Consider the following 19,762-nt stretch of genomic DNA (forward strand, 5'->3'; position numbering starts at 1 on the left):
AGATCTTTTTTCCCTCTCACATATCTATTTAGAAGATGGGCAGGTCAGGTGATCCTGGACAGTAGGTATCTGTGCATCATGTTATCAAAGGAAAAAGATTCTGTTTTCATCATTTCCTATGGTATTTTCCTTATGTGCATGTGGAAAATGGTAATGAAAGAAAATGGAGGGCAGTTTCCTTTTTAAAGAATGTGACCTGGAGTTTGTATTGACAACTTTGCCTCACATACTGTTGGCCAAAACTTAGTCATATGACTGTAACTACTGTGAAGGGGGCTGGAATCTATAACCTCGAGCTAAAACTCAGAGGTTTGGATACTGAATTGAAAGAGAGAACAGATACTTGGAGAGTGGAAAGGAGTTTATAATCTTCACTATAATAAGTCACATTGGAAGTAGAAGTAAAAAAGTGTCTAAAGAAGGTTACATCAGTGAGATGGAGGGGTAGAGGTTCCAGTGCTCATCTCCCCTGAAAATACAGCAAAAACAATAAATAGCAAATGAAAATATAATGAAAATATGTCAGCTCTGGATTTGAATGAACAAGCATCAGAAACCCCGTAGAGCTCAAAACCCAAGATTGGCCACACAGAAAAGAACAGGGGGCATTTTATTTCTCTCGCTCGATCTCCCAGTCCACGGCACTTTGGCATCAGGAAGGTTCTCCTGAGTAGAGTTTTCCCCATGGAGAGCAGAAGAACTGCAGCGAACCTCGCCACCGTGCATCTCTTAGGTCGCTTACATTGGCAGGTGGCTTCTTTACCACTCGCACCATCAGTAACTGAGCTTAAAAAAATGGGGATCTGGGAGTTATCTGAAAAAGAATTCAAAATGATTAAGGAAGCTCAGATAATTCAAGAGAAGACAGATTAACAGTTCAGTGAATTTAGGAAAACTATACATGAACAAAATGAGAATTTCAGTGAAGAGAAAGAAATCATAAAAAGAACAAAACAAATTCTGGACCTGAAGAATACACTGAATAATGCAGTAGAGAACTTCAGTATCAGGCTTAGTCAAGCAGAGGAAAGAATCTGTGGACTTGTAGACAAATCTCATGATATTATACAGGCAAAGGAGAAAAAAGAAATTAGAAAGAAAAAGACTGAAGAAGGCCTATGTGAATAATGGAACACCATTAAATGAAACAACATCTGTGTAATGGGAGTCTCAGAAGAAGTAGAAGAGAGAGAAAGGGAGAAAAAACTTACTCTAAAAAAATAATAGCTGCAAACTTACCGAATCTGGTGAAGGTATGGCTATCTAGGTGCATAAGCTCAAACATTCCCAAATAGATTCACCCCTAAGAGGTCTTCACCAAGACATTATCATCAAGCTCTTAAAGATGAAGACAGAGGGAGGATTTTCAAAGCAGTTAGAGAAAAAATTAGAGATGCCTTCTAGGTAACAAGGTACATGTGTGCCAAGTCGCTTTAGACTCTTTGTGACCCTATGGACTGCAGCCTTCCAGGCTTCTCTGAGAGAGTTTCCGGGTAAGAACACTAGAGTGGGTTGCTGTGTCCTCCTCTACAGAGTCTTCCGGACATAGGGATCGAACCCAGCCTTAAGTCTCCTGCATTGGCAGGTGGGTTCTTCACTGCTAGCACCACCAGGTAACAAGGTACCTACCTACAGGGTAATCCTGGTAAGCCTATTAGCAAATTTTTCAAGCAGAAGGTTTGTAGGCCAGGAGGGAGTAGGATGATATATTCAAATTGCTTGAAGAAAATAACTTTCAGTAAAAAATACTTCACCCGTCAAGTTGTCCTCCAGAAATGAAAGCGATATAAAGACTTCAGGAAAATAACAAAAGCTGAATGCCCACTCTGACCATTTTATTTAGTTCAGTTAGTTAGTTAGTTCAGTCTCTCAGTTGTGTTCGACTCTTTGCGACCCCATGAATCGCAGCACGCCAGGCCTCCCTGTCCATCACCAACTCCCGGAGTTCACTCAAACTCATGCCCATCGAGTCAGTGATGCCATCCAACCATCTCATCCTCTGTCGTCCCCTTCTCCTCCTGTCCCTAATCCCTCCCAGCATCAGGGTCTTTTCCAGTGAGTCAACTCTTCGCTTGAGGTAGCCAAAGTATTGGAGTTTCAGCTTCAGCATCAGTCCTTTCCAGTGAACACCCAGGACCTGTCTCCTTCAGGATGGACTGGTTGGATCTCCCTGCAGTCCAAGGGACTCTCAAGAGTTTTCTCCAACACCACAGTTCAAAAGCATCAATTTTTTGGCACTCAGCTTTCTTCACAATCCAACTCTCACATCCATACATGACCATTGGAAAAACCATAGCCTTGACTAGACGGACCTTTGTTGGCAAAGTAATGTCTCTGCTTTTTAATATGCTGTCTAGGTTGGTCATAATTTTCCTTCCAAGGAGTAAGTGTCTTTTAATTTCATGGCTGCAGTCACCACCTGCAGTGATTTTGGAGCCCAAAAAAATAAAGTCTGACAGTGTTTCCACTGTCTCCTCATCTATTTCCCATGAGGTGATGGGACCAGATGCCATGATCTTAGTGAAAGGTTGTTGCTGAACGATTAGACGTGGGATTCTTGGCCTCCGGAGTAGACGAATTCAATCCGGGGCCAGAGACGAGGCTGGATCGCTCAGAGCTTTTGTGTAATAAAGTTTTATTAAAGTATAAAGGAGATAGAGAAAGCTTCTGACATAGGCATCAGAAGGGGGCAAAAGAATACCCCACTTCTAGTCTTTAGCTGTCTGTTATATAGTCACTCACAGTCTGTTAATGAAAAGGATGTCATAAAATTTAGAATGACACCAGATAATTCATCTCTGGCCATAAAACGATTGACTTGAATCTTGTAGAAGGGCAGAATACCAACAAATAATTTCATTTACATAGATTAGGGGAACAATACCTGAGTAAGTAAATTTAGGCCATTTGGCGGAACCAACTTGAAGATAGAGTCTGGGGTTCATTAACATAGCTTAAGACAACATTTCCATACGAAAAAGAAACGTATTGGTCAACTCAAGGTTTGAGAGTAGTTAGCTTCAGGTGAGACCAGGTGTCATGGCAACACAGCGCTTTAAGAGAAACCTCTTTTAAATTTGTATAGAGAAGGAAAAACATATCGCTGGTTTGTTTCTTCCTGCCGCTTAAGAGAGATAAAAATGTCTGGCACCTGCAGCTTCTTTTTTTCCATTTGGAGACCCCTGTCCTTCCTGCCTGTTACCCTCTCATTAGTTTTCTGAATGTTAAGCTTTAAGACAACTTTTTCACTCTCCTCTTTCACTTTCATCAAGAGGCTTTTTAGTTCCTCTTCACTTTCTGCCATAAGGGTGGTATCATCTGCATATCTTAGGTTATTGATATTTGTCTTGGCAATCTTGATTCCAGCTTGTGCTTCTTCCAGACCAGCATTTCTCATGATGTACTCTGCATATAAGTTAAATAAGCAGGGTGACAATATATAGCCTTGACGTACTCCTTTTCCTATTTGGAACCAGTCTGTTGTCCCATGTCCAGTTCTAACTGTTGCTTCCTGACCTGCATACAGGTTTCTCAAGAGACAGGTCAGGTGGTCTGGTATTTCCATTTCTTTAAGAATTTTCCACAGTTTATTGTGATCCACACAGTCGAAGGCTTTGTCGTAGTCAATAAAGCAGAAATAGATGTTTTTCTGAAATTCTCTTGCTTTTTTGATGATCCAGCGGATATTGGCAATTTGATTTCTGGTTCCTCTGCCTTTTCTAAAACCAGCTTGAACATCTGGAAGTTCAAGGTTCACGTATTGCTGAAGCCTGGCTTGGAGAATTTTGAGCATTACTTTACTAGCGTGTGAGATGAGTGCAATTATGCGGTAGTTTGAGTATTCTTTGGGATTGCCCTTCTCAGGGATTGGAATGAAAGTGGACCTTTTCCAGTCCTGTGGCTCCTGCTAAGATTTCCAAATTTGCTGGCACATTGAGTGCAACACTTTCACAGAATCATCTTTCAGGATTTGAAATAGCTCAATTGGAATTCTGTCACATCCACTAGCTTTGTTTGTAGTGAGGCTTTCTAAGGCCCACTTGACTTCACATTCCAGGATGTCTGGCTCTAGGTGAGTGATGACACCATCGTGATTATCTGGGTTGTGAAGATCTTTTTTGTACAGTTCTTCTGTGTATTCTTGCCACCTCTTCTTAATATCTTCTGCTTCTGTTAGGTCCATACCATTTCAGTCCTTTATTGAGCCCAATTTTGCATGAAATGTTCCCTTGGTATCTCTAATTTTCTTGAAGAGATCTCTCGTCTTTCCCATTCTGTTGTTTTCCTCTGTTTCTTTGCATTGATCGCTGAGGAAGGCTTTCTTATCTCTCCTGGCTATTCTTTGGAACTCTGCATTCAAATGGGAATATCTTTCCTTTTCTCCTTTGCTTTTCGCTTCTCTTCATTTCACAGCTATTTGTAAGGCCTCCTCAGACAGCCATTTTGCCTTTTTGCATTTCTTTTCCATGGGGATGGTCTTGATCTCTGTCTCCTGTACAATGTCACGAACCTCCGTCCATAGTTCATCAGGCTCTCTTCTGTCAGATCTAGTCCCTTAAATCTATTTCTCACTTCCACTGTATATTCATAAAGGATTTGATTTAGGTCATATCTGAATGGTCTAGTGGTTATCCCTACCTTCTTCAGTTTAAGTCTGGAGTTGGTAATAAGGAGTTCATGATCTGAGCCACAGTCAGCTCCCGGTCTTGTTTTTGCTGACTGTATAGAGCTTCTCCATCTTGGCTGCAAAGAATATAATCAATCTGATTTCGCTGTTGGCCATCTGGTGATGTCCACGTGTAGAGTCTTCTGTTGTGTTGTTGGAAGAGGGTGTTTGCTATGACCAGTGCGTTCTCTTGGCAAAACTCTATTAGCCTTTGCCCTGCTTCATTCTGTACACTCCAAGGCCAAATTTGCCTGTTACTCCAGGTGTTTCTTGACTTCCTGCTTTTGCATTCTAGTCCCCTATAATGAAAAGGACATCTTTTTTGGGTGTTAGTTCTAAAAGGTCTTGTAGCAAGTACCAAATATTCTAGCTATAACCATTAGGTTAGGAAAAAAGAAAGAAAAGACAATTTAATTCAGAAAGGTAGAAATGAAATCATCTCTGTTTGCAGTGACATTATCTTATATGTAGAAAACTGTAACATCTCTACCAAAAAACTGTTAGAACTAATGAATTCAGTAAAGGTATAGGATACAAAATCAGTATACAAATCGTCGTTGTATTCCTATGCACTAATAATGAACTATCTGAAAGAGAAATTAAGAATGCAACCCCATTTATAGTCGCATCAAGACAGTAAAGTACTTACAAATAAGTCTTACCAAGGAGTTGATGACCTGTATGCTGATTAATAAAATGTTGAAAGTCGTTGAAGTAGACACACACACAAATTGAAAGATATCCTGCGTTCTTGAATTGGAAGAATTAATATAAAAATGTTCATGCTGACCAAAGTTACCTTCATAATCAATACAATCCCTATCAAAATTTCAGTGGCATTTTTCACAGAAATATAAAAACTATTCTGAAATTGATATGAAACTATAAAAGACCCAAATAGCCAAAGCAATCTTGAGAAAGGAGGACAGAGTTGGAGGTATTACACTCCCTGATTTCAAGCTGTTATGAGCTTTGTTGTTCTTCATTCGCTCAGTCCTATCCAACTGAAGCTTCAACTTCAGCGTCGGTCCTTCCAGTGAATATTCAGGGTTGATTTTCTTTAGGATTGATTGTGAGCTATGGTAATCAAAATAGTACAGTACCCAAATAAAGCAGGCAGAAGAGCTGGAACAGAATAGAGAGCCTAGTCAGAAACCCAAGCATAATATGGTCAATTACGTTTTGATGAGGATGCCAACAACATACTGTGGGGAAAGGACAGTCTCTTTAATAAATTATGTTGGGAAAACTAGGTATCCACATGCAAAAGAATGAAGCTGGACCCCTATTTTACACCATTCACAAAAATTGACTTGAAATGGATAAATTGTATATATAAGACCTGAAATTATAAAACTCCTAGAAGAAAACTTAGGGGAAAAGATCCTAGGCATAGTTGGTCTTAGCAGTGATTTCTTGGATAAGATAACAAAAGTGTAGGCAACAGAAGCTAAAATAAACAAGTGGGACTACATCAAACTAAAAAGATTCTGCACAGCAAAGGAGAATTTACTAAAAAGGCAACCTATAGAATAGGAGAAGATATTTAGAAACTATGTATCTAGTGAAAGATTAATGTAAAAAAATATACAGAACTCATATAGCTGAATAGTACAAAGGAAGATAGTGCAATTAAAAATGGGCAAAAGACTTGAATAGACATTTTCCCCAAAGAACAATATACCAATGGCCAGAAGATAATGAAAAGGTGCTATATATCAGTAATCATCAGGGAAGCGCACACCAAAACCTTGAAGAGAAATCCCCTCACACTTCTTAGAATGGCTATTATCAAAAATACAAGAGATAGCAAATAGCAAGGATTTGGAGAAAAGAGAACCCTTACACTCTGTTGGTGGGACTGTAACGTGGTATATCAGCATACCCATGTTCATTTCAGCATTATTTACACTAGTCAACATTTGTAAATAAACTTAATGTCTTTCCATGGATGAATGGATAAAGGAAAAGTGATTTGTGTAGATGATTCAGCCAATAAGAAAAATAAATATCATTTGTGACAGTTTCGATGAATCTGGAGGGGATTTATGCTAAGTGAAATGTGCAAGACAAAGAAAGACAGATACCGTATGGTATCACTTACACATACAATCTTTGAATTAAAAAAAAAACCAAAAAACAGTTTCAAAGAAACAGAATAGAATGTTGGATTCCAGGGCCTGGAAGAATGGTAAATGGGTGATAAGATCCAAGGGCGTACCTTTTTAGTTTTGAGAAGATTAAGTTCTGAGGAGCTAACATATAGCATGGTTCAGTTCAGTTCAGTTCAGTTCAGTCGCTCAGTTGTGTCTGACTCTTCACGACCCCATGGACTGCAGCATGCCAGGCCTCCCTGTCCCTCACAAACTCCCGGAGTTCACTCAAACTCTCTCCATTGAGTTCATGATGCCATCCAACCATCTCATGCTCTGTCATCCCCTTCTCTTCCTGCCCTCAATTTTTCCCAGCAGGGTCTTTTCCAATGAGTCAGTTCTTTCCATCAGGTGGCCAAAGTATTGGAGTTTCAGCTTCAGCATCAGTCCTTGCCAGTGAACACCCAGGACTGATCTCCTTTAGGATGGACTGATTGGATCTCCTTGCAGTCCAAGGGACGCTCCAGAGTTTTCTATAACACCACAGTTCAAAAGCATCAATTCTTCAGTGCTCAGCTTTCCTTATAGTCCAACTCTCAGATCCATATGTGACTATTGGAACAACCATAGCTTTGGGTATATGGACCTTTGTTGGTAATGTCTCTGCTTTTTAATATGCTATCTAGGTTGGTCATAACTTTTATTCCAAGGAGGTGTCTTTTAATTTCATGGCTGCAGTCACCATCTTCAGTGATATTGGAGCCCAAAAAAATAAAGTCTGATACTGTTTCCACTGTTTCTCCATCTATTTCCCATGAGGTGATGGGACGAGATGCCATGATCTTAGTTTTCTGAATGTTGGGCTTTAAGACAACTTTTTCACTCTCCTCTTTCACTTTCATCAAGAGACTCTTTAGTTCTTCTTCACTTTCTGCCATAAAGGTGGTGTCATCTCCATATCTGAGGTTATTGATATTTGTCTCAGCAATCTTGATTCCAGCTTGTGCTTCTTCCAGACCGGCGTTTCTCATGATGTACTCTGCATATAAGTTAAATAAGCAGGGTGACAACATACAGCCTTGATGTACTCCTTTTCCTATTTGGAACCAGTCTGTTGTTCCATGTCCAGTTCTAACTGTTGCTTCCTGACCTGCATACAGGTTTCTCAAGAGGCAGGTCAGGTGGTCTGGTATTCCCATCTCTTTCAGAATTTTCCACGGTTTATTGTGATCCACACAGTCAAAGGCTTTGGCATAGTCAATAAGACAGAAATAGATGTTTTTCTGAAACTCTCTTGCTTTTTCGATGATCCAGCAGATATTGGCAATTTGATATCTGGTTCCTCTCCCTTTTCTAAAACCAGCTTGAACATCTGGAAGTTCACGGTTCACATATTGCTGAAGCCTGGCTTGGAGAATTTTGAGCATTACTTTACTAGCGTGTGAGATGAGTGCAATTATGCGGTAGTTTGAGCATTCTTTGGCATTGCCTTTCTTAGGGATTGGAATAAAAACTGACCTTTTCCAGTCCTGTGGCCACTACTGAGTTTTCCCAATTTGTTGGCATATTGAATGTAGCACTTTCAATGCATCATCTTTCAGCATTTGAAATAATTCAACTGGAATTCCATCACTTCCACTAGCTTTGTTTGTAGTGATGCCTCCTAAGGCCCACTTGACTTCACATTCCAGGATGTCTGGCTCTAGGTGAGTGATGACACCATCGTGAATATCTGGGTCGTGAAGATCTGTTTTGTACAGTTCTTCTGTGTATTCTTGCCACCTCTTCTTAATATCTTCTGCTTCTGTTAGGTCCATACCATTTCTGTCCTTTATTGAGCCCATTTTTCATGAAATGTTCCCTTGGTATCTCTGATTTTCTTGAAGAGATCTCTAATCTTTCCCATTCTAGTTAATATGGCATTGTGTATTTGAGAGTTACTGAGAGTACATCTTAAGCAGTCTCACCACATGTACGTGTGAACCCACATACAAAGTGTTAACAGTGTTAGCTATGTGAAATGATGGCGGTATTCTGTTCATCTTGACAGTCATTTTACCATGATTTACCATTTTACCATATATCATCACATCTCGCACTTTTAATATATACAGTTATATTTGTCAGTTATTCCTCAATAGAATAAAAAATAAAAGCAAAGTTTGGGAACATATTCTTTAAAAATATTGTCTACTGTGTCCTAATGCACTCATTTACTTACATGAGTCCTCTCAGAGCTCTCCTCTACGCTTCTTTCCTTGTGTCCTCACATCCATGCCCTCGTGGATTTTTGCATTCTATTTCCTGGGCTTTTGCATTCTATTTCCTGGGCTTTCTCTAATGTATATTTGTTCTTCAGCCTCATTACTACTGTATTGGTCCAGGTAGTTATTATCTTTTCCTCTTTTCATTGGTCTGCTTCCACATATGTGTTATGTTTCTCATGGGTGTCAGAGTGATCTTTTCAAAAGTCTTAACTTAAACCACTCTCCTCTTAAAAATCACTAGTACTTGTCTTCCACTGGGTGAAAATCTAAACTACTTGGCCTCTCATACCCTTCACTTTCTCATTCTTCTTTGCTTTTCCTAGTACTTTCTCAAACATACAAGTTAAGTCATGATTAACTTATTATTTTCCAAAGATATCATTAAAATTATTTTCAGGTTATCATTTCTTCTTCTTAAAAGCCACACTCACACACTCTTAAATTCACCTAGAAAGCTGCTATATTTTTCTCTAAGATAACTGCTTACTACTTGTTTTGTGAAGTGATCACTAATAATCTCAGTCCTAAGCAGTTTGTATTTACTTCCTGTCCCTGTTTTCCCATGGCATTTTTAAGTTTATGCCTTCATTATCATATATCTTTTATATTATAATTATTTTTAGTCTTTCTCTGTTTAACTTCATAAGCACCCTGAGGGCAGAGACTGCATTTGCACATCTTTTAACAAATTCCCAGCACACAACACAGTGCACAGTGCATGGCAGTCATTGAGGGAAATCAATGGTAAGTGAATTTTAAGGAGATGAAAGTAGTTATTGAAATGTATCATAAATAGGAAACAAGATGTTTCATTCAGGCTGTTGCAATATAAGACATTAATTTTTTAGAACTTGCCAACATTAATAAAAAAGCCCATAAATTTTTAGAGGGCTTTTCCAAATTTTGAAGTATTTTCACTTCATCTCATAGGGTTTTCAACACCTGGGACAACATTAGAGATATTTTTTAATAAGAAAATGTAATTTAGTTTTCCTTTAGTAATTGAGATACTGATGCTATATATATATAAAACATTCTACTTTTGGATGTGCATGTTATAGAATGCTTACCTCTGACCTACTTATAGCACATTTTGTATCACAGTGGATGACGTAGTAGATGAAAGTGATGACAACGATGATATTGATTTAGAAGCTGAAAATGAAACTGAAAATGAAGATGACCTAGATCAAAATTTTAAGGTTGGTATAAATTTCTGTTTTCAGCCAATTTATGAATGTATACACAGTTGTAGAAAAAAGATTGGGTAGATATATATAGCTATTGAAAGTGAAAGTCGCTGAGTCGTGTCTGACTCTTTGCCCGAATTCTCTGGGCCAGAATACTGGAGAGGGTAGCCTTTACCTTCTCCAGGGGATTTCCCAACCCAGGGATTGAACCCAGGTCTCCTGCATTGCAGGCAGATTCTTTATCAGCTGAGCCACAAAGGAAGCCCAGGAATACTGGAGTGGGTAGCCTATCCCTTCTCCAGCGGATCTTCCCGACCCAGAAATCGAACTGGGGTCTCCTGCATTGAGGAGGATTCTTTCCCAACTGAGCTATCAGGGATCAGTAGATTAATTTGTTTTATCCACATCTTTTTTATCATGAATAACTGGGCCCTAAGCTATTGAAAGGAAAATAATGTTACTTTAAATACATTGTCTGAAAAGGGCCTTAAAATAAAATATTTTCATTCTTTTCTGACCAGAGAGATTTTATCTAACCTTTCTGACTTAGATTTTAAAGTCTAGGGAAATCTAAGTTTGAGTCACAACTTACTTCGCTTTATTAAGTGGTAGAGGGGGCCATTTTAGTATCTGTAGGAAAACATCTGTTTAATTTCTTCATTTTTCAGCTGTTTAGCTTTTATAACTTTTGGGGGCAGAGGGAGTTTGTTTGACTCTCATCTCCTTGGGCCTTTTTGTCTTGAAATGCTACATGGAAATTGGTTTACACTGAGTATTTGACTGTCTTTGGAGATAGAGTCTAAGATACTGGAAGGAGATTTCTATCTTAACAGCAGATGTAGAACCAGTTTTATGTGATAACCAAGGCAAGCTTTGGCAAAATTGCAAGGGTAACATGATGGTATGCATCCTGGCATCAAGAAGCTACAAAGAAGAAAAACAGTGCAGACTCTGCAAAGAAAGTGAAGTTGCTCAGTCATGTCCGACTCTTTGTGACCCCATGGACTGCCAGGCTCCTCCATCTGTGGGATTTTCCAGACAAGAATACTGGAGTGGGTTGCCATTTCCTTCTCCAGGGGATCTTCCTGACTCAGGGATCAAACCTGGTTCTCCTGCACTGCAGGCACTCTTTGCCGTCTGAGCTCCCAGGGAAGCCACAGGCCCTGGTGTTCAAGGCAGAAAATCTGGGGTAACTGTATGTTTTTGGTTCTGGATTCGATATGGTGAATGAACTGGTAGAATATGAGGTAGGACAGGTCAGGAGAGTTTACATTCTGTATATAAAGTGTTCCTTAGATAACAAGAGGTATTTTAAAATCAATTGTTTGGATTTATTGGGATATGAGTGTTTAGAGATAGTAAAATTTGTAGGTTAATACTAAGTTTATAATTTAAAGTTTTGTATGTTGTTGGAAACCTTTCTTTTATGTTTGTTTCCATGTCTATTAAAAAAAGTATTTTGAGTATAACTTATTCTTTCTGGCTCAGGGTCCTTATTAAAAATGTTTACAGATGTGATCTGCAGATGTAAAAATGGAAATTGATAGGGAAGTAGAACTCAATAGGAATTTATAACAGTGATACTAATTTTTCTGTTTGGAGGTTGTCAGTGTATATGCATGAATACGTATTTTAAAATTTTTAAAAAACCATTTGAGGGTAAGTTACATACTTTATATATCATAGTTGTTTATCCCTAAATATATTAGTGTGTATTTCCTAAGGACAGCAATACAGTCATCTCTCAGTGTCCTGGGGTACTGGTCCCTGGACCCACCTTGGATACCAAAATCCACAGATGCTCAATTTCCTTATATAAAGTGATGAAGTAATTGCATGTAACCTATGCACATCCTCCCATATACTTTGTCATCTTTAGATTACCTGTAATACCTAATAATATGTAAATACTTTGTAAATAGTTGTAAGTAAAATGTAAATGCTGTGTATATAGTTATTGGCATGCCACAAATTCATGTTTTACTCTTTGGAATTGTGTTTCTTTAAAATTTTCAATCCACATTTGGTTGAATCTGAGGAATGGCAACATGTGGATATAGAGGACTGGCTGTTCTCTCCTATATAACCCAATACAGTCACCAGCTTAATACATTTAAAGTGATAGTATCATTTTTATCTTATCTACCATCCACATTCCATTTTGTTAGCTGATCTAATAATGTCCTTTATAAGATTTTTTTTTTCCTCTCCAGTATAGAATCTAGCATCAGGTATTGCATTTAATTATCTTGTCCTTAAGTCTCCTTTAATTTAGAATGTTCCACAGATTTCTTTGTTGGCATTCACATCTATAAAAAAGTTATTGGCAGTATTACTCACTAGGGTATTTGAGATTGCTCACATTTACCTCATTTTACTTTAACACAGCAATCATGTGGTAAGAAAAAGTAATAGATTGAATTTATTGAATACCTAGTCCTGTGCTAGTCCATGTGCCTTACATATATAGACATACCTTGTTTTATTACATACACTTTGCTTTATTGTGCTTTGTAGATACTGTGTTCTTAACAAATTGGAGAAAGTTGGTGGCAACCTTATGTGGAACAAGCCTATTGGTGCCATTTTTCCAACAGCATTTGCTCACTTAATGTCTCTGTGTGACATTTTTTGTAGTTTTACAATGTTTCAAACTTTTTCAGTATTAATATATTGATATTTGTTATGGCGATCTGTGACCGGTGATTTTGATTATAATTATTTAGCAATAAATATTTTTAAATTAGGCTATTTTTTTTAGATGTTATGTATTGAACACATAATGGACCACAGGATAGTGTGAACATAACTTTTATATGTATTGGAAAACCAGAAATTCACCTGACTTGCTTTATTGTGACATTTGTTTTATTGTGGTGGTCTGGAACTGAAGCTGTGTCCAGGTATGCCTATGGTAGTCATTAAATCCTGTAAGGTATGCGGTGTTATTACCTATGCTTTACAGGGCTGATAAATGGAAACCAAAGACCCAGAAAGGTTATAAGCTGTAGAGACTGCAGTCACACTTGAACACAGATGTTAAACCTGTTAGTGATTCCATTCTCTTTGCCCTAGATTTTTCAGAGTTTGGAAAATTTATAGAAATTTGGAGGTTCTAGAAGACTTGTCTTCAGATTGCCAGAACTCGTCAGCTTATAATCTTCAGTATATTCTTTTTTTCCCTCCTTAATTTTAGAAGAACTTTAAGAAGTAGGAGGTTTATTTTTTCTGAATGTGTCAGGAGCTCTTTATCTTTGTTTTTCCCCAGACTAAAACACAAATTTTTTGCTGTTGACTTCTGAAAGTAGTTTTCTTTCCTTACTGTGCCTGTTTTACAGGTAAATTAAAAAAAAATTTTTAAAAAAAAAAAAATTTTTTTAAATGGCCATTTTGTAAAGCTGTATCATCCTAAAATAATACTGAATATTGGACTGCTAGTGTGTTTAGAGAAAGGAATATCTTTAAAGTTTTTTTATTGTTTTGAAAGTGTTATCTACTTTAATAGATGCTAATCAAGACAATTATGTATTTTTGGTTTTTCAAAGCATAATTTAAGGATATATGAAATTACATATTTTATGTATATGATACAATAATTAATATGATACTCTTTAAATAAAACTGGTCTTTATTATTTATGGCAATAGGAAAAATAATTTTATTGGTTAAAGAAATAATAGCTAAACTCCTTATTATGAGATACGGGAAATACATAGTATATTTTTCTTTTTTAAATTACTTGTTAATATGACAGTATATAAATATAATCAGATGCATGTATATAAAATATTTTAAGGATTGACAGTAGCATGAATTTAAATCTGAAAAATAAATAGTTTGTTCTTACTGTCTTTCTTTAACCATCAACACAGGTAGTGATGGATTTGTGTTTGTGTTAGGCCAGAGTTGTTAAGGGTCCTAGAAGCTGGCTTGGATAGTAGGTAACTGACATTTATCTTTCCATCATGATGTATATTGTCTCCTTGTACAGGTACAGATCAGATTGATCCTGGGTGCATATCTTATTCCTATGAGGTCATATTTCTTTACATTTACCATCTATTTTTTTTCACCCAAAGAGACATGGAAATAATTTCCAGCTGTTGTTTCACTCCTCAGTGTTTTTTCCCCTGAACAACAGAATGAATGATGATACTAAATCTTTTCTAAGGGAACTTGATTGACCATGGAATATAAGAGTGTGTGATAACCATTGCTCTCTCTTGCAGCAATGCATTATGTTGGCTAACAGCGTATTCTTTGAAATCACTGATTGATTTTACATTCTGCTTCTGTTTGCAAGCCACTTAACCTCACTGTACTTCAGTCTCTTCTTTAGTTAATGGAGATGATGATACTACTTTCCAGTGTTCTTACACAGATTAAATTAGATCATAAGGTAACATCCTCAGCATATTGCCTCACATATTTCATTGCTTGATAAAAGTTATTTTGATTATCACCACCACCATCATATACTTAGGTTTTTCAGTTTAGTTTTCTGAAGTTTTATTGCCCTTTAATCTGAGCAAATGATGGCAGTTAGTGAGATTGGGGGCAGGGAGCATACTTTAGTATTGATCCTGCTGTTAGTTTTTCTATCTTGAGGAGCCCAAATACTGTATTATGTTAGAATAATCTTTGATTAAAAGAAAACAAAACAAAACAACCAAGACAGCAATAATACAACAACCAAAAAATATAAGCAAATTTTATTTTACAGTGAAACTAATGCAGCCTTTCTGTAGTGATTATTGTCTATGTGCATGTAGTTAATAATTTGGAAACTTTAAATCTGAAATGTATTTTTCTTAATTAATGACATTCTATTTTTATTATTTCAGAATGATGATATTGAAACGGATATTAACAAACTAAAACCCCAGCAAGAACCAGGACGAACAATAGAAGAACTTAAAATGTATGAACACCTTTTCCCTGAGCTTGTTGATGATTTTCAGGTATAAATATAGACAATTCAGCATCTTAACTCATTTTAAGAAAGAGTTCTTTTTTTCTTAGACTCGTAATCACTCTTTTCTTTCTTCATTTCATTTCTAAAAGATGAAAGTAGCATTGCTTTTCTGAGTGACTTTGGAGAATTATTTCAACATTCTGAGCTGCAAAATGAGAAACTGCTATCTGTAAAATGAGAGAACTAGGCCATTTAAATTTTGGACTGACTTTTAAATTTTTTAATCATTTTTTTAATAAAAATAAGTGACATAGTTTTTATTAACTTTTAAAAATCATTAGAATGGCATTTCTGAAAGGGAGATGAGAGAAAATACTTAATTAAAAATATAGTCTGTGCTAGTGAATTGTTTTTCCTAATAGTCACCATATAATCATGGAATATCAGGGAAAGAGGACAGCTGGAAGTTGTTTCTGAAATGTTGACAAAAAGTCACTCTCCTTATGAAGCAACTTAAAGACTTCATTGCCGGGAAAAATATCAATAAACTCAGATATGCAGATGATACCATTCTAATGACAGACAGTGAAGGAGGGACAAAAGAGCCTCTCGATAAGGGTGAAAGATGAGAGTGAAAAAGCTGTCTTAAAACTCAGTATTCAAAAAAATGAAGATCATGGCATCCGGTCCTATCACTTCATGGCAAGAAGGGGGAAAAGTGGAAACAGTGACAGATTTTTTTCTTGGGCTCCAAAATTGTTGTGGATGGTGACTGCAGCCATCAAATTAAAAGAGGCTTGCTTCTTGGAAGGAAAGCTATGACAAACCTAGTCATTATATTAAAGCAGAGATATCACTTTGCCGACAAAAGTTCGTCTGTGGTTTTTCCAGTAGTCATGTACGGATGAGAGAGTTGGACCATAAAGCAGGCTGAGCACCAAAGAACTGATGCTAGAGAAGACTCTTGAGAATCCCTTGCACAGCAAGGAGATCAAACCAGTCCATCCTAAAGGAAATCATCCCTGAATATTCATCGGGAAGAACTGATGCTGAAGCTGAAGCTCTAGTACTTTGGCCACCTGATGCAAAGAGCCGACTCTTTGGAAAAGACCTGATGCTGGGAAAGATTGAAGACAAAAGGAGAAGGGGGCTGCAGAGGGTGAGATGGTTAGATAGTATCACCAACACAATGAACGTGAGTTTGAGTGAGCTCTGAAGAACGGGGGAGCCTGGTGTGTTGCAGTCTATGGTGTTGCAAAGAGTCAGACACAACTTGGTGACTGAACAATAAGTCCTCATTTATTTACTAGAATATAATATACAACCTGGATTGCACAGCTATTAAATGATAAAGCTGATTGAATTGATGGCAAGTAGTAGATCTAATATTTGCACTCCCTCTGCTGCTCACTTGTGGGTTCCTGAAACTGCCCAGGATCTTTAACTGTAAAATGAAGGGTTTTAATCATATAATTAGGATTTTACTTATGTAAAACCCTTCCTCCAAGTTTCACACTTAATTTCCAGTTGCTTAAAGAAAAAGACTTCAATGTGAAGCTACTGAGAGATAAAAAGAGAGAAGTACTTGCTAGCTAATGTTTACATTTCACAGTTCTAATTATTCAGGTTTTTCTTTGGGAAATAATGAACTTTATGCTATGGAAGAGGCAGCAAGTTGCTCCCTCTCTCCCTCCCCTACTGTCTCGGTACTCCCCATAGAATTGGTGGATGTTGGAGGGTATGTTGAAATCAGGGATAGGACAGAGGAAATCGGGAAAGAGGACAGGAGTGATGGAGAGGAAATTTGTTGAAAAGAAGAAGAAGGCAGGAAGAGGCATTTGGGAAAGGATGCAGGGTGATTTTCTTTTGTGCAACCTACAGGAAGTATCTGGCTGCTCTTTTAACACTTTTGTGCCCACTAAAAAACCCAGTGATAACAAATCTGCCAATTCAAAGCTTAAAAAATATTGTAGAAGGGATTTGGGGAAGGAATTGATTATTCTGTGAAGAAATCACCTAATTTCATCTCTGTCTCTTATATATATAAGAATTATATACTGTGCATAAAAATGGCAGGAGTTTTGATGTGGGAATAGAGAAAAGTAGGTTTTTTTTAAGTAAGTGTGAAAAGTGAAAGTGAAAGTCACACAGTCGTGTCCAACTGTTTGCGACCCCATGGATTGTATAGTCCATGGAATTCTCCAGGCCAGAATACTGGAGTAGAGAGCCTTTCCCTTCTCCAGAGGATCTTCCCAACCCAGGTATCAAAGCCAGGTCTCCTGCATTGCAGGTGGATTCTTTACCATCTGAGCCACAAGAGAAACCAAAGAATACTGGAGTGGGTAGCTTATCCCTTCTCCAGTGGATCTTCCTAACCCAGGAATCGACCCGGGGTCTTCTGCATTGCAGGTGGATTCTTTACCAACTGAGCTATCATTGGTTGGTTCTAAATAGGAACAAGTGATAGCTCAGTTGGAAAGACTAGAGATCTCTTCAAGAAAATTAGAGATACCAAGGGAACATTTCAAGCAAAGATGGGCTCAATACAGGAGAGAAATGGTATGGACCTAACAGAAGCAGAAGATGTTAAGAAGAGGTGGCAAGAATACACAGAAGAACTGTACAAAAAAGATCTTCATGACACAGATAATCACGATGGTGTCATCACTCACACTCACCTAGAGCCAGATATCCTGGAATGTGAAGTCAAGTGGGCCTTAGGAAGCATCACTACGAACAAAGCTAGTGGAGGTGATGGAATTCCAGTTGAGCTATTATTTCAAATCCTACAAGATGATGCTGTGAAAGTGCTGCACTCAATCTGCCAGCAAATTGGGAAAACTCAGCAGTGGCCACAGGACTGGAAAAGGTCACTTTTCATTCTAATCCCTAAGAAGGGCAAGGCCAAAGAATGCTCAAACTTCAATTGCACTCATCTCACATGCTAGCAAAGTAATGCTCAAAATTCTCCAAGCCAGGCTTCAGCAATATGTGAACCGTGAACTTCCAGATGTTCAAGCTGGTTTTAGAAAAGGCAGAGGAACCAGAGATCAAATTGCCAACATCCGTTGGATCATTGAAAAAGCACGAGAGTTCCAGAAAGACATCTATTTCTGTCTTATTGACTATGCCAAAGCCTTTGACTGTGTGGATCACAGTAAACTATGGACAGTTCTTCAAGAGATGGTAATACCAGACCACCTGACCTGTCTCTTGAGAAACCTGTATGCAGGTCAGGAAGCAACAGTTAGAACTGGACATGAAACAACAGACTAGTTCCAAATAGGAAAAGAAGTACGTCAAGGCTGTATATTGTCACTCTGCTTATTTAACTTATATGCAGAGTACATCATGAGAAACACTGGGCTGAAGGAAGCACAAGCTGGAATCAAGATTGCTGGGAGAAATATCAATAACCTCAGATATGCAGATAACACCACCCTTATGGCAGAAAGTGAAGATGACTAAAGAGCCTCTTGATGACAGTGAAAGAGGAGAGTGAAAAAATTGGCTTAAAGCTCAACATTCAGAAAATTAAGATCATGGCATCCAGTCCCATCACTTCATGGCAAATAGATGGGGAAACAGTGGAAACAGTGGCTGACTTTATTTTTCTGGGCTCCAAAATCACTGCAGATGGTGATTGCAGCCATGAAATTAAAAGACACTCCTTGGAATGAAAGTTATGACCAACCTAGATAGCATATTAAAAAGCAGAGACATTACTTTGTCAACAAAGGTCTGTCTAGTCATGGCTATGGTTTTTCCAGTAGTCATGTATGGATGTGAGAGTTGGACTATAAAGAACGCTGAGCGCCAAAGAATTGATGCTTTTGAACTGTGGTGTTGGAGAAGACTCTTGAGAGTCCCTTGGACTGCAAGGAGATCCAACCAGTCCATCCTAAAGGAGATCAGTCCTGGGTGTTCATTGGAGGGACTGATGTTGAAGCTGCACTCCAATACTTTGGCCACTTGTTGGGAAGAGCTGACTCATTGGAAAAGACCCTGATGCTGGGAAAGTTGAGGGCAGGAGGAGAAGGGGACGACAAGATGAGATTTTTGGATGGCATCACCGACTCAATGGACATGGATTTGGGTAGACTCCAGTAGTTGGTGATGGACAGGGAGGCCTGGCGTGTTGTGGTTCATGGGGTCCCTAAGAGTCGGACGCGACTGAGCGATGAACTGAATTGAACCGAAATAGGAAGTGTTTAGAAGAATCTTTTCAGCTATCATTGTATCAAATACTAGCAGATCATGAGTTATTAAACAGAAATGAATTAATATTGATTATGACTTTTTCCATTTGGATTTGTATGTCACTTTCAACATCAACCTCTGAAGCTTAAAATTACCTGATGTGTTTGTTTGTATCCTTAACACCACCCAGTTTGTTTCCAGATGTATTAAAGCTACTATTCAGTGGCCTGATGAAGGTAAAATGAGTGCATTTGAAGTCAACATAATTAACAACACACTTTTTCGAGGGGAGCTTGTGCATGCTTTTAAAGCTATAATTTTTCATTTGTTGTGACAAGTATAGTCTTGTTTCCTTTTGTTTCTTGATGGCAGAATATTAGAAGTGTCAGAATCCTGCATTTTCACAGCTCTTCTTTCATACATCTATCTGT

The 19,762-nt window shown here is 37.9% G+C and overlaps 1 protein-coding gene across 6 annotated transcripts in view; it reads left to right on the top strand.

Annotated features, from left to right (window-relative positions):
- AGTPBP1 (ATP/GTP binding carboxypeptidase 1) overlaps positions 1–19,762 on the top strand; it is a 205,940-nt gene that overhangs the window by 86,324 nt on the left and 99,854 nt on the right. For all 6 annotated transcript variants that reach the window (XM_070459534.1, XM_070459537.1, XM_070459538.1 and 3 more), the window contains 2 exons: positions 10,131–10,228; positions 15,061–15,177. In XM_070459534.1, coding sequence (XP_070315635.1) covers positions 10,131–10,228; positions 15,061–15,177 — 215 coding nt within the window. The remainder of the gene's footprint in view (positions 1–10,130; positions 10,229–15,060; positions 15,178–19,762) is intronic.

Source organism: Odocoileus virginianus, chromosome 31, assembly GCF_023699985.2.
Source record: "Odocoileus virginianus isolate 20LAN1187 ecotype Illinois chromosome 31, Ovbor_1.2, whole genome shotgun sequence".
Classification (NCBI taxonomy): domain Eukaryota; kingdom Metazoa; phylum Chordata; class Mammalia; order Artiodactyla; family Cervidae; genus Odocoileus; species Odocoileus virginianus.